This window comes from Populus euphratica, unplaced genomic scaffold (assembly GCF_000495115.2).
Source record: "Populus euphratica unplaced genomic scaffold, PopEup_1.0 scaffold25.1, whole genome shotgun sequence".
Taxonomy (NCBI): Eukaryota; Viridiplantae; Streptophyta; class Magnoliopsida; order Malpighiales; family Salicaceae; genus Populus; species Populus euphratica.
Window position 1 is genome coordinate 2,363,489 of NW_011499851.1, and position 16,488 is coordinate 2,379,976.

Sequence of the window (16,488 nt, forward strand, 5' to 3'; positions counted from 1 at the left end):
GCCTCTAAATCCAAGTCTTATATTTGCAGCAAATTTATGAAGTTTTTTCGTCTATCAATACAATTAGCTTAGTTCTAATCCACCTTATCGTCGAAAAACTTTTCTAATCCACCTCTAACTATACCAAGCAAGTTCACGTTATTGACTTTGATATCTGTTTCATTTTTCATATTCTATGAAGCTTTCTATCCATCCCTAATCCCTAATCGATTACACTAAATGCAAAACCATCAATCTCATGCAATGTCATGAAGTTGCAAATTCAAAAATCACAAAACAAAATTATGCTAAGAACACGAATTTTTCGCTGTGGTCGCAAGAGAGACGTTTGGAGCGAAAGATCATATCAAGTATCAGTTGATATTCTAGTTTTATTTTTGCTGCAATGTTGCTTTCAGAAGACCTGGCTAGGTTACATAAATTTATCTCGCCCTTATCAAGCCGGTGACATTGGAGAAAGATTGACAGGAAATATTTCTATGAACGGGATTGTTTCTTGCTGACAAACGTTCCCAGATGCAAAAAGACGAATTGTAGGTGGACTTAAATTTCAGTCATTCTGTTGTTTGGGCTTACCGAGTTCCCACCTTGCAAAAGGGCCTTTCTGAATCAACAAGATGGTGGCAATGGAGAAGCCCATCATCTTGGACGGCGATAACCCTATCTAAGATGTTGCTGTTTTTTTCCCCTCGTAATTATCAATGAATTTACAGTGTTGTTGTGAGTGTATTACTCAATGAACCCATATGTTTATCATTATTTCTTCTTTCCAAAAATGAAAAAAAAAAATCCTTTTAGATTATTTAAAAGTTATTTCACGAGCAATATAAAAAAAGAGCATGGTGATAGTCTGCTAGATGTTCTTTTAAGAGCCCATAAAAAACCAAGAAGAGAATTTTAGATTAGCTTACTTGTTAGCTAAGAGTAGGTTCATTTCTAAATAAATTTAATGGCGCACCTCATGCGGCTGGTGCTTTCATAGAAATATAATAATTATCTTGGGTATTGACTCCAGAATCTAAATCTAAACAGAGAAGAAATCTCCTTAAGTATCAAACCAACCTTAAAGTAAATTATCCTAATTGTGCAAAGGTTGGCTAAAAACTACCTTTGAGTTAATACCTTAAAAAAAAGCATGGCAATGGTTATTCTTTGAATAATTTTGTTAAAAAGTTCTCTACTGGCCACTTGTTAAAGCTTCCTTTTTGCTATATTTTGAAATCTGTGCACTTTTTCTAAATTCTGGAATTGAAAGCAAAAATATCGAAAATAAAGGCTTTTAGTTTCCTGGCTTTCAGTATCTGCCTTCATTTAAAAGAAAAAGGATTTCAGGTGACATGTTATGGTTATACACTAGTTATTTTATCCGTGTTCCGGTATCTTATTTTTTTCTAACATTATCTTTTTTTTTCTAACATTTATTTTTGGATATTTATGTAAGTTAAAATTTTTATGTAAATATTTAATTAAATAAATCAAGAATTATATAAATAAATAAATAAAGTTATTAATGATAACTAAAAAGAAAAAAAAATTAAGAGACAAAAGTAGATAAAAAAATTTGATTTTATAATATGAGATATTTACCTAGTTGTACTTACTGAATTTATCAATTTAATTTAATTTTTTATTTAAATTAAATAATAATAAAAATAGACACACATAAAATTGATTGAACAAAATAAAAAAACAAATATTATGCAAAACTATATATATTAGAAATATTATCTAAAAATAAATATTTTGTATTTTTAAAAATAAATTTTGTCTATATAAAATATATAAAAAAAATTATAGATGAGTAAGAATAATATCTTTAAAAATTAAATACATATAAAATAATTTTAAAAGCTTTTATTTAAAAAAATAAATAAGAAAAATAAAAAAATAATGAAGGAGGGCTATTAATTGAAACATCAAATAAAAATATTAAAAAAACATTAAAAAAGTATCAATTAAACAAAAGCCAAAATTAGAATAAAAAATAAGAAAAAGGCAAAGATAGTTTAGACGCCTCAAGCACACGTTTCAAAAAAATAATAAAAACAAACGATTTGGGTCATAGTCCTGATTGAGTGTAATAAGTTGATTTTAATGTAATTAGATAATAAAAAAAATAAAAAAGTAAACCATTATGCGTTTCTTTCGTGGTTATTTTATAGATTTGATTAAAAAGAGACCCTAAAATCGTCATGGCACTCCCTGCCTAAATTAATTATGCGTTTCAACATCAAATCTTATCTCTCCCACTAATATTCTCTTAATTAATTATTGTGTAATATTAATTAAAATCAAAAGAAATTAGTGATTTATGGGTTGTTTAATTTAACAGAAAGGACCTGGGCCTAGTTCAGATAAATTGGGATACGTTCAATAACTAGCCCATTAAACATTAAAACATTTCTTTCACTACAGATCATTAAACATTCTTCTTTGTAAGAGATGACCATCGATACATTCAATAAGCAAATAAATTAAAAGAATCCGTGGTCTATGGTTTTTGCTTTCTTGCATCAGCTAATTTGTCAAGATTTCCCTCGAATAGTGATTGATTCATCTAGTTTATTTGCTTTGTATTATTGCCATATGCTTTTAGTCACTTTTGTTTTAATCATGATAGATTTTAGATCTTTTACTTAAGTACCGTTTATAAGATGTCTGAACAACATTATTAATCTCTTAACACATGTATCTCACAATCATTAATTTTCATGTCGTGATCATGACACATAGGCTAAAAATATTATAGTTAACATCTATCTAGTGATTACCCTTCTTTTTTTTTTTTGCTTAAATATGGGTTGCATAAAATGCCCAAAAGGATATATATATATATAGTGATCACTGTGTGCACATTTTAAAAATGTGAATATCTTGATTAGGAACGATTAAAGATCAGTCAGACATGATTTTAAAAACCCTTAAGTCATTCAAGAAAACCAATCTCAATGGTAGATTGTCATCATCGTCGTCGTGGCCTCTACCATGATCACAGCACACCAACCACAAACAAGTCATCATATTTGGCTATTTTTTATACATGAATCAATTAAAAATAAAAATAAAATATGTTTTCTTGAGGCCTTATGAAATTCAACTACTCTTGATTACCTATATATATATATATATGATAACTTACAATCAAATATAATTTCATATTATATTATATTAAGTGAGCTTAAGATCCGGTCAGCTCATGTTTCAATCAAGGCGTTTTGTTAATAATCTCCCCCCCCCCTTTTTTTTAAATTTAGTAAGACCGTAAGCATAGAACTTCATGTCCTAATTACCTCTCAAATCATCAAAGAATTTCTCCTCGTAAATATTGCTTCTAATTTTCACTATCATGATCATCGACATCAATAAAAGGTAGCAGTTAAAAATGAAAAAAAAGAAGAAGAAGAAAGAAACCCAGCTGGTTAGTTCACCGGTGTGAATAGGAAGAAAAGTAACTTCATCTTCCCATAATGATTGGTCAATGCTTGAAGTCTTATCAATTATGTTATAACCTTAAAACTTGTAGTAATAAATAGTCAGGCTTCTTCTTCACTTCATGTGTGGGTTTTGAAACCAATATTATAAACATTTTATTTTTATTTTTGATGCGAATTGATGAGATTCACCTTGCAAGTTCTCCAAACTTCAGCCCAATAGTTTTTCAAAAGACGATGCCTTTTACTTCTTGCAAGTTCTTTGAGTGAAAAAAACAAAAAACCCACAATATTGCCTTCTCATGGCACCGCTGAAGTAATTCAGGTTAACTGGCGATATAATTGTTTTGGACTCCGTCGGCACGTGATTATCTAAAATAAGACCGGTTTTGGATTGTCCAAAGATTCCAAAGGCGTGGATACAGACAAATTAAGTAGCAGCTAGATGACCCAACCAAATACAGATTAATTAAAGACGATGTTAATGTCATGTATAAATTAATCTTATCACCTATAACTGAAAACAAGGGGAAGGGGCAATTGTTTTAAAATAATATAGGTGAAAGCATCAAAACACCCAACAAATTTCTACAATGTGCGGAACAGCAGAATATGGTGGTTTGCAACACTAAAATTGTACCAGCTTCTCAGATATATATAAACAAGTCATTAATATTATATAACTCTGTATATTTAAAAATTCTTTCGTCGCTCACAATCATCATTGCCTCGTAAAATCTAACATGAGGTGACCAGAAAGGCACTAAAAGGATTGTTAGAGGCATATTCTAAACTAAAGTGCATTAAGGAATCTAATGAATTAATTCTCCACAGATAAGCACTATGAGAATTCGTTTCATCAATGTTCAATACGAGTTTCATTGGATATGGCAAGCACTAGTTCATCCGTCATGGAGCTCGAGCATCAAGATTTGCAATGGAGAATAAAGTCTTTTCATCAAGATTTGCAATGGAGAATAAAGTCTTCACACACACACACACACAATATTCAAGTCAATTTCCTAAAGCAAATTAACCCAACTGATGAAGAAACTGTTGAAGGTCAATCTTATTCTTTTTATTTACTAATCATGATATTTGGGAACTTCTGTCTTTTCAAGAGGCTACAATGGCAATGCATTTGGCGTCGTGATATTTTATATTTTTAGTGTTATTTTGTTTAACTATTCCATTTGGGATATGTTTCTCCAATTCGCTCCTTCACTTGTAATTCATTGTTTTGGTATTGTCATGTAACTTACACTCTAGATCTTTGTTAGGCTATTGGATCTCTTTGAGATTATGATATCATATTAAATCTGATAATTAAGTATGATTTTTATATAAAAAAACTCAAGTCTTGGACTATATGACTCTTCCTCAATTTTATATTTTTAGTGTTATTTTATTTAATTATTTGATGCGAGATATATTTTTCTAATACTAAAAAATATATATTGAATGTAATGAAATTATATCTTTTTAACTCACTCAACAATCTAAATTTTAACAATCTAAATTTTAAATAAATAGCTCTCTAATATGGTATAATAGCCTATTCAATAATTATCAAAATGGTTTTCAATTGAAACTCTATCATCCTTATTTGCTTTTCTAACTATAATTAGAATTTTAATACAGTATGGTGTATAGTTCCAATACAAATTTTAAATGAAAATAATTATCAATCAAATATAAATTTATGTAGAAGGAAAGAAAGAAAAATCTCTAGTTAGAAAATTAGTTAATTAGTCTAAATATATTGTTTAATATCCACTAACATAGTCAATATCATTCTCTACTAAGACTTGTGAATCTCTCTTTCTATTTTTTTTTTCAATTTAGGTTTTTTCTCCATCTCTTCTCAACTTTTTTTTTAACTTCATCATTTTTTTTCCTTATTTTCATATTCATATTATTTTTAATATTCATCCCAATTATTTTTTAATCGGCTAAATTAATTGGATCATGTTAAAAAAAAACTCCCACACAATTTAGTTTTAATCCACATTAGGCAATATATGAGTTGGATCAAGATATATTTTTTAATTAATTTATTATTTATTATTTTTAATTTCATTCTCAGATTTTGTTTTCTTTACTAGTTGGTTGAGTTACCTTTTAATCGAGAATATCGACTACATTACATCATGATAACTTTCATTTAATTTAATTTTTAAATCAGGCTAAGCAAGGGTTAAGTTGAAAGAATCTTTTTTTTCCCTATCAATGTTTTTTTAATATCATTCTTAGATTTTTTTCACCGATTAATTAGATTGTCTTTGGAACAACCAGTCAATTAGGTTATATAGGAACAAATTTCATATGATTAATTTGAAACTCATGTTAAGTAAGAAATTTTATCGAGAAATTTCAAGATTGATCTTAATAAAAATAGCAAATAATTCTCTAAATGTCTTTTGTTATGTTAATTTTTTTTAATTAGATCTATAATGTATCATGAATATGTAAATTAGATGATTTTGGCTTTGAATTAACTAGCTGATGGCATGTGGCAACTTGGTAAGGAAAATTTATTTTATTACGATTAACATGTGCCTTAAAGATATACATTGATTCATATAAATGGAATGTTCCTATTTTATAATTGAGTGGATTCATTTTCATAATGGAGCAAAATCCTAATCTATAAATTAATATTGTTTATTATAGAAATTAAATGTTTTTACTAAGTACGAATGTTAGAAAAACCAAAAGCCCTGTTGATTATAGGAAAATTTAAAAAATAAAAGAAGAAGAAGAAGAAGAAGATAAATAGGCATTGTTTTCTTTAGGATAGTGTCACTATCACCTTATAATATACATACATACATATATATATATATATATATATATATATTTTCTTCCATCAAAATTTCATGGCTAGATATTTCATAGAAATCATAGCATTGTTCGATTAACATCCCAACATAGAAGGATAAAGTTTGTTTACCTCCCTTTCTCCTCGTGAGTTTTGATAATGTTCCCATCCATATATCTGAGATCTATATATTGAGTTGAGAGTTTTCAATAATCAACTCAGCAATCAATTTTTGAATTAAAAGTTTTCAAATGTTCATTTAAATTTAAAAGGAAAAACTCATTTTTATTAGATTAGATATGTTTCAAAAATCCAAAATTTTGATCAATGCAGAAATAACTAGTCTATACGTACAGGATTCACTTTCCTTTTGACAAAATAAAAATAATTTTTTATTGTTAATGTTATATGATTTTTATAATTTTAATATTCTATATTGATTTCTTTTGTTAAGCATGTGGGCTTATAAATATAATTCTTAGCATCTAATGAGCCATTCAGTAAAAGGTTTTTATAATGAAGTATGTTTGGATGTCTTTTCCTTCTATATAAATTTCATAGCCAGATCCGTTATACTTGGGGGAAATTATACCGTCATTTAGGAAAATTTTATATAACATCCAAACTAAGTAGACTGAATTTTTTTAATTTCTAGAATTTTTTAATCCAAACTAAGTAAACCTGTATTTTATATAACATCCAAACTTTATACGTACTCATACTTTGATTATGCATCTAACTTTCATACCATTATAAAAGAAATTATCATTTTTAGCCTTCCAATTTAATGGCTGATTAAAGCAACGAATACCTAAGAAAATGTTTTGCATCACTAAAAAGAAAAAAAAAAAACCCAAGATAAAAGAAAATACAAATAAATCCCCAACAAGAGATTCGGAAATTATAAACATTACCACGCAAATTTATGGGGGACATGCAACTAGTTTGGAAGTGAAGTGGCCTGGTATTCGATGTAGATATACAAGGAGCATGAGGGTGGGGAGCTGCAAGATACTTCAACATATTTTGTAACACAAGTAATTATATCTCGACGAACTGTATTAGTTTTTAGGGAAAGAAAACTGAAGTTCTTTCTTATAGACCAGACATGGATAAGATGACCAAAAAATGGAAATTAATTACAATGGCAGAGACAAAGGTTTTTTTGACCGATTGCTAGCTCTTTGCATGTTGTTTACCAAGTGTGAGGAATAAAAAACAACGGATCGAGAACCTTCAATATAGAAGCAAAAATCTTGCGGTGCCTCGGATGTCTAAAGCTGTCTATAAAAGGAGCATTAGAATCTGAGCAGTTCACCATAAGATCATTGTTGCAATCTAAATATCTTTCTGAATTTAGAGAGATGAACTAGACATATACATATATATATATATATATATATATATATATATATAAACTGCATCAGCAGGTATGTGTATATCCAACACATCCAATAGATCCGTATGGGCTTGATAAAAGATATATTTAGGCAGGGAATCCGAGCCATATAAGGGTAAATCTAGTTGCAGGAGAAGGGCTACAATGAGTTGCTTTATCTTAAAAAACAAAACCCTTGTTGGTAGCAGAACATATAAAATATGATTAATAATTAATAAATCACCAATCCCTGCTGTTGTCTCTAAACTTATTGTTTTAGTACTAGAAACTTGCTAATAAACAAGCTCTAGGATTTTTGTTATGTCTTTCTTTATGTCAAAAAGATTTTGAAGACAGGGAAGTTATATTTATTACAGGAAATTAGTTATATATAGAGCTTATTCCCAAGAGAACTAACTAGCTCAAGAAAGTCAGCTAGAAAATTAATGTAGCTCATGGTAGTTAACCACGAAAGGACATCCAATGAAAGGAATCCATGTTTTAATTAAAAATCCTGGTTCTATTTTTAATACTAACATATTTATTCCCTCCTAAAAACAATGCAAAAGACACAATCCCATGTTACCAAATATCCAAGATTTACCTCAAAGTGGTTAAAAAAAAAAGCACACCATGTTGTATATGTTACCATATAACCAACAAAACGAACCTAGTTGAGATCCAAGAGGAAGTTGAAATAAAAAGAGAAAAATCGAAAGAAACCCTAGTTGATGTATATCAGCATCACCAAAGTTAAGTAAGTTGGAGTTTTCAATTAAGATAGTCAATACATCCTCAAACCATTTCTCATAAAGAAGAAGATAGTTTCATAATGAAAAAGGAGGCTATTTTCAGGAACCATCAGAAACTAAAAGAAAAAAAAAAGAAAAGGAGAAGAAATGACTGAGAAAGAAAGAAGTTATACCCTAGAAACATCACCATAAGATCAAGGAGGAGGAGGAGAAGAAGAAGTAACAAGATCGTGATCTTGAGTACTGATAATCCATGAATTTTTCTGACCTTTTATGATTCAACGAGCCCATTAATGCCAACCAAAGCAAGCCGCTCCAATCCAACACTGCCTCACTCGGCTTCCATAATATCACAGATCACGAAATCACCAGCAACCTATTTGATTATTTCTCTCAAAAGGGAACCCTACCGCCTGAGTTCCCTCCCCATCCATCCACTGGCAACTGCACGTTAGCGGTCATATTAAGCGGCAAATTAAAGAACGGCAGCCCCCCAGAAGGCGTTCCCGATTCATTAAAAGGACTATTCCCAACACCACCACCACCGGCACCACCTCCACCCCCACCACCACTCTGCATCTGCAATTGGTCATCCTCACCCAAAGGCAGCCTCTCATATGCCACGTTTGTGAAGGATGCTGCAATCACTATAACCGGCCCTGCTGCGGTAAGCTCTCCTACCACGCTTCCTCCCACCACCTGGCCTTGTCCCCCAGCAAGGAAGATTGTGAGGCTCGTTGCGCCAGGTGGAGCTGGAGGTGGCAAGAAAGATCCAGACAGAGATAAGATCTCAAATCTGCCATGGAGAGTCACAATAGCTCCTGCTGCAGCTGGTTGCCTGATGCTAACATTTGTTACTGTCCCTGCTCCGCTCAGTATGCAAATCCCGCGCTGCCGTCTCCGCGCGTAGTTAGCCACGCACTCGAATACATCGCACCCATTTCCTACTTCAAGAATGTGGGCACGCAGTGTGTTGGCACTCTCGCGAGTAATGATAACAGGAGGCTTCGGTTTGTTTTTAGAACCAGGTGGACGGCCTCGAGGCCTACGGCCAACTAAGTCTCCTTGCCCGGAGTTAGCCGCGGCGGCAACAAGGTCAAGACCTTGGTGCGAACCATCGTCGTGGTGGTGGTCAGTAGAGAAGTGACCACCACTGCCACCTCCAAGACCGCCTCCAGCCCTATTGGAATCGTGGTCTTCAGGATCAGGCTGGTGCTGGAGGTGAAGGTCAGGTCTGTGGTGGAGCTGGTGTACGTAACGAGAAGTAGTGCCTAAATCTAAACCGGCCATGCCAACATCAAAAGCAAACAAAAAACAGGAAATGATTTTTTTAGAAAAATAAATATTTTAGATGATTAAAAACTGTTTTGGGGTTTGTTTAATATTGAAACAGGATATAGGAGGGCGGAAATTATAAAGAAAATAGAAAAGGAAAGGGAAAGGGGAGCACCGGGACTCGAAGATAAAGATATGAATATATAGAGAGAAGTTAAATGTATTTTTTGGAAACAATAAGCAGCGAGGGGAGAGGGAAGGAGAGAGAGACAGAGAACGCAGAGAAAGGAAAGGGAAGAAGGATGGAGGAAAGAGGGGACAGACTAAAAACGCAGTCATTTCTCTCACAACCTAAAGTTTAAATATATGCATAGAATAATGGTTTGTTGACGAATTTTTTATGTTTATTTTTATTTTTCAGAAATGTATACAGGGAGGTGGATTCAAGTTTCACTCTCCTCTAAAAGGGTGGGATTAAACGCAATAGCGTTCTAAGCGTGGGATGAGATCCATAAAGTAATTTTTTTGGTTGACATGAATGTCTCTCAACTATATATTTTATATGCCAATAAATATATGAAAAAAAAATTCTCTAAGCTATTATGAAAAAGACTATTTATACACATTTTTCTCTTTTAAAAATAGAATGTGTATACGTTTTTTTCCTTCAAATATCGAGGTGATTCTTTCTTTTAACTTCAATTGAATTTTTTAGTATCATATTAAAAAAATATAGCATTATTTGATGAAGTCCATGGCTCCATGCTATTTTATCAAGTCAAGAATTTTCTACTCATTTTTTTCCTTTAAGGTTGTCTACTTTAAATATGGCATTATTTGATCATTATCCTTTATTTTTTTGGTCTAGATTATTAGAGTCCAAAACTAATGAAAAGCTCAAGATTACATAACTACATAACAAATTATATAAAAATATTTTTCATGTTATATACTTTTTTGATTCTAAATTATATCAAATATCTATATTTTATATTATAGTTAGAGCGCTCGCGTATACTGTATACTGTAATGTAGAATTCAATAATAAAAACTCACAATGACAACATAATATTTCCTATCAAATTCTCATTCTTCCTTTTATTTTTCTTAATTTTATATTATATCAAAGCTATTGTGTAATAGCATTTATGATTTTCTTAGACAATCTCTCTTGCTCTTTTAGCAATAAGAACAATAGCTTACTTTTTCCATCCTAATGGACTAGAAAACTATAATAGCATTTCTATTGCTTCCACTTCATGAATGCCCATCATTATATCTATATCAAACCAATGAATGAAAATTACTTGTTCTATTAGAATCAAACAAAGTCTTTTCTCATTGTGTAAGGCTTGTGTAGATTTGTTAATGGATTAAAATCACTCTTCTTATCACAAAGAATGAATCCACTGTCATATCAAACTTAAATTACCTATATTGAATTCAATAAGATCAACTAATAATGAGCATTTGAATTACCTCTTTATCTACTATTATATTATCTTATCTGATTGATAGTCAAAGTTCTTGATTTGTTTGGATAATCCTAGAATTAGCCTTGGCTTTGATGTCAACAACCCAAATTATATCTCTTTACTCGAACCTATTAGAATTGCACCAATTCCTTGAATAATTAATTTTTGCTTATTTGTGTCATAAGAAAACATACAAGAATGAATTGTTAATATTTTATAAGTCATTTACTCATAAATTTTATATTTTAACCGTTCAAGTATCAATTATTAGAGTTTAAGGACTTATTAATCACTCTAATAGCTTAATCTGAACATGGTTGTTTCACTCTCTCTTTTCTTTTATTTGGAAAGTCTTGTATCCTAAAAACTTGAGAAAAGTTTGTGTTAGCCTCTTTAACCTCCACATTTAGTTTCCATGTCAATATTTTTTCCCTTCTCCTCTTTTTTCTTTCAACCCCCCTTTTTATCTTGAGGGGGTATTTATAGGATTTTACTAGAGTTTTGGAAGGCTTTGAATCCATTTTAGACCTCTTGATCTTGAGAAAAATATTGTAAATTCTTGATAAAAACTCATTGAAGAGCCTTTGTGTGTGAACACATGAAAAGAAAATCAGGTTTTGCATGATGATTACACTATTAGGGCTGATTGAGTTGCTCACTTTCAAGACCTTGTCGAAGCAATTCTAATATTATCGTTGTTTGAGATCTCTTGAAATTAATAAAGGGACCACATACTTTTCATTTGGATTTAACCTTGCTAAGTTTAAAGGTTTGTAACTCCATATTTATTCATTTGAAGTTGTCAACTCAATTAACTAAAACTATCAAAACAGAGGCTAGTAGACCAAACAACATGTTACTTGCATTGTCTTTATTAAATCTAAACGAGACATCATTTAGGGTTTTTAATTTTCGATTGGAAAATTTTAATTGCATCTTTGCTCCTCTAATTGCTTGTAAAATCCTACTCTCCATTTATATTAAAATATTGTTTTGATGCCCTTGATTAAGCCACTAACTATCAAAACTCTCTCTATTCTAACTTTCTCTTAAATCTATTTTATAGAAACTATCTCATATAAAAGAAATACAAGAAAATAAAATAATATAATAAAAAATAATGAGTTATCCATCTCAAAACCTAAGTTTTTTAAATGAAATCTATTCTCATTTATCAAATTTAATATACTTCATTTCTTATAAAGTTTAAACTTTAAGCTCTTTAGTAGAAATAGCTAGTCTATAGATCCCTTTAAAATTTTAAGATCTTATTTGTACATCATAGAGTTGTTTTTTTATTTATTATAATTATGGAATTAATTTGAATTTAACTATTTTTTTATTTTTTTATTTTTATGTGTATGACTTAATCCTTATCTTCGTTGTTTATGGTATATTTTAAGTATACGCTAAATAAATACACATTTAACCTCATGGTAGCCATTAAAGAGTATCGAGAAATGTTGAATCTGCGATCTTATATATGATTTATGAAATCTTAAGTTTTACTAGAGAATGAACTCTTGTGGTTAAGAATAATATAAAAGTGGATGGGAAAAGAAAAATACACAAAAAGTTAGATGGTATGCGTATGCTCCGAGAGAAAGCACGATGATTGGATCGTGTGCTTCACGCTACATACGAAGAATGTTTGAATGACATATAATTTATGCTGTATATGATATAAACATTTGAGCAAACGAACCCTAGATGGAGGAGAGCGTGTGGGTGGGGTTAGCTGACAGATGTTGCCATGTTGGTCATGGGGGTTTGGACTTTGATGGTGAAGCTAGCTAAGCTAATTAACTATGGTTAACGCAGAAAGTTGACCGGGCGTGGGTAAGTTGATAAACAGACAAGTAACATTGTTTTTAAAAGGAAAATATGCACAAAAATAAGAGGGGAGTGTGCAAGTGGGAGACCTTGCTGCGGCGCGTGGGTCCCACCCTTTCCTGACCGGGACGGCCCTCGGACTTCTCCTTTCAGCGGCCAACTTCTTTGACTGGCTCATTGCCACAAGAGCGACCACATATATCAATTTTTTTATTTTCAGAAAACATTTATCATGCTTGCGTCGGTATAAATTGAGAATTTTTATATATTTTTTTTATATGACCCTTTGCACAACAGATTAAGCTGTTTTTCACTAGCCATTTAATAGAATGCATACACGTTTTTTTTTTTTTCCCGGTAACCTCTATTATTTGAATCTGGAATAATAATTTAAATAACAAACTCATTTATCGGCTGCTTAAGCCTATGAAGGTGTAATAAGTGAGCTTAGGATGTATTTTGCTTTTTTTTTTTTTAATATTGATTTATTGAGTGTTTTATCAGCTCTAAAAGCTTTGACGGTGTACGCACGCGTGTGTAAGGGATAAATTTAATTCTAGTTTTGAGAAGTGTGATTTTAAAATAGTTTATTTATGAGAAATATTAAATGTGGTTGTAGTTATTTTTTAAATAATTTTTTATATTAAAATATATGTTAATAATTTTTTTATTTTTTTAAATTTATTTTTGATATAAATACATTAAAATAATTTAAAAATATCAAAAATATATTAATTTAAAATAAATAAAAAATAAAATTTTTTCAACATTTCTTAAAACGATTTTAAAATACAAAATCAAACAGGCGCATTATAGTATAATTTATTTATTTTCAATGAAAACCCACAGCATAATTACTAATATTAGTAGTTTATTGATAAATAAAGATCAGGAATGCATGTTTTTTTTTCTCCCTGCTTACGAAGAATAAGAACTCGAGTCGAGCATCACCTACAAAGCCAAGCCAAAAAATTGGCAACATCCAGTGTACCGTCTCCATTCTCAAATTACTTTCACATGCTAATACATGAGACTTTACTTGGTTAGATAATTAATTGACTTGATAAATGTGATCTATCCTGTAATTTCGTATATATTTGCCATACCCAAAATACTTAATAGAGAAAGTCCAATCAATTAGCATGAAGACCTTGATATCTTGATTTATATAACTTCACACCTCAATTAAACTTAATCTAATAAATTAAGGATGCCAAAGGGTGCTCAATTATCCAATCTCAAGATTCAAAAAGAATAAACTATTTGTTTAATAATTACGATTTTTATTTAATGGGCATGTCTATTTCTTTGTTAATCAGGAATATGTATAATGTTTTGGTGCAGTAATTAAGCTGGTTTTAATATTTCTTTCAATTTTTTAAAAGGTTTAGGCTTTTCTTCTTCTTCTTAAGCTCGTATTCTTAAGAGCTAGTTTACATTGGATATGATAAACCTGTTAGAATTGTTTAGCATAGTCGAGATTTTTTCATAATTATAAACATATAACGTATAAATATACTTAAATAAATAAAATATAGAACAATGTATAAAAACAAATACTTAAAGAATTTCAGGTCAAAACAAGAAAGAAAATTGGTTATCAAGGATTGTATCATCTATTCCTATAGATTCCAACAAGACTACTTTAAAACAATACACTTTTAATTAAGCCTTACGAGCTAAGAATCTTTATCAAATTATTCTCTCAGGACATAAAGCTCGAGAGCCAAAGAATAAAAGAAGGCAATAGACAAAGAGAATAAAAAGATTTCCATGTCAAAATGATGGAGTCCCCACTGCTATTTATAAAAGAGGTAATATATGCATAAATAATTTAAATTAATTAGAATCAATTTATTATGCTTTCATATTTTTCTATTTAAATTTGAAAAAAAAAAACTATCCAAAAATTCGTGGCATATTAAATAAAATTAATCCAACAACATTTGATTTTTTAAAAAAAAACAACAATGATCTTGATAGGTTTAATAAATTTGGATAGGTAAATAATCATAGACAAGTGAAAAAATAATTTTCTAACCCAAGAATTATTATAAAATTAACCCAATTCCAAGCCAAGCCTAAAGCGCGTGTTTTTATACAAATCCCTCATTGCCTAAGCCTTTCTCCTACAAAGATTTTAGTGCCTGTCTGGTCTTTAATTTTTAAGCCAACAATGTGTAAGCTACTAAAAATGTATATAACCTTCCAACGTGGGATGTGGCTTTTAGTCTAGAGAATTTTGTCAATTAAATTTTTTTTTAAATTAATTTTTTATTTATCCATAATTAATTTTTAAAATGTAAATATTTAATGTATAAAATCTATGCTGTAAAATATTTTTAATAAAATCTTAACTTCAAATATGAATGAACGTCATTTTTAATTTGGCCTAAAAATCACTTACCAATCATGTTATAACCATTTTTTTTTAATAATTTGACACGTGAATGAAAATTATTCGACCAATATATAAAGATACAATGATCCGAAGAGAGAAAGTGAATTGATAAATCACTATATTAGAATATATAACTTTTAGCTTTGAACTTTCTCTAATAAAATAGAATCAGATTTACTTGGCTAATTAGAAAATATGATATTTTGAACTATTCAATATTTTATTTAAACCAAGAAAATAGTATCCATGTGGTTCTTTTCTTTAATTTTTTTTTAGTTCTTATATTTGTGTTCTTTTTTACTCTAAATAACTCCAATTCATGAGTGCTTTAACCTTTTAAAATTCTCAAATAAATAATCATATTTTTCACTCATATAAATGATATCTTATTAAAAGCATTTAGTTATATTCCACTAGCTAAACCAAGATATAAAAATAATTAAAAGCATAACTTATCTAGTCATGCTGTCACTAGCACTTCTCCATCATAAAAATAAATAGGTACTCGTTATTTTCTAATGTTATTAAAAGTGCCATAAAACTTTTTTTCTTCTTCTTTTAACTTATATCTTAATATCTCCAATCAATTATGTAAGGTTATCATCTCATCTCTCTTTTATCTTTAAAGGCTTTAAGTCCATTCTTCTAGATGAACTATACATAATCTTTCTTATTAAAAACCTAATAAGTGGATCCATAATATTTTTATATGACCTAGAATAGTAAATAAAAATAATTCAATTCGAAAACAAGTGTTTGATGATATTGTATCTTTGATATATGTGTTTATACTTACTATTACATTTGCCATTTTATACCCTTTCAAATATTAATTGACTATCATAATAGATACAAAATACTACTATTAGCTTGGGACAATATGAAATATTTTCTAATAAGTTTAAAAGTAATTTGGCTTTCTCTTTAACTTTATTTAAAATAATGAATTTTGATTTCATTATAAATCTTGTAATATACATTTTTTTTAGGACTTTTAAGATATTTTTGCTTCACCAAATATTAAAATATATATCTACTTATGGATTTCAAGTCCTTAGTGTTATGTATTCAATTCACATCATTATATCCCTAAAGTACTATCGAGTACCTAATATAGTAACC

General features: G+C 29.8%; 1 protein-coding gene across 1 annotated transcript; it reads right to left on the reverse strand.

The window, feature by feature from the left end:
- Positions 1–8,344: 8,344 nt before the first annotated feature.
- Positions 8,345–9,949, reverse strand: LOC105121577 (Putative AT-hook DNA-binding family protein). The gene has a single exon (XM_011020280.1). It carries the CDS (start codon positions 9,670–9,672, stop codon positions 8,776–8,778), a length of 897 nt encoding a protein of 298 aa, XP_011018582.1. The 5' UTR covers positions 9,673–9,949; the 3' UTR covers positions 8,345–8,775.
- Positions 9,950–16,488: the final 6,539 nt, after the last annotated feature.

Coding starts and splice junctions, on each gene's coding strand:
- LOC105121577 (XM_011020280.1), bottom strand. CDS start 9,672: ATGGCCGGTTTAGATTTAGGCACTACTTCTCGTTACGTACACCAGCTC.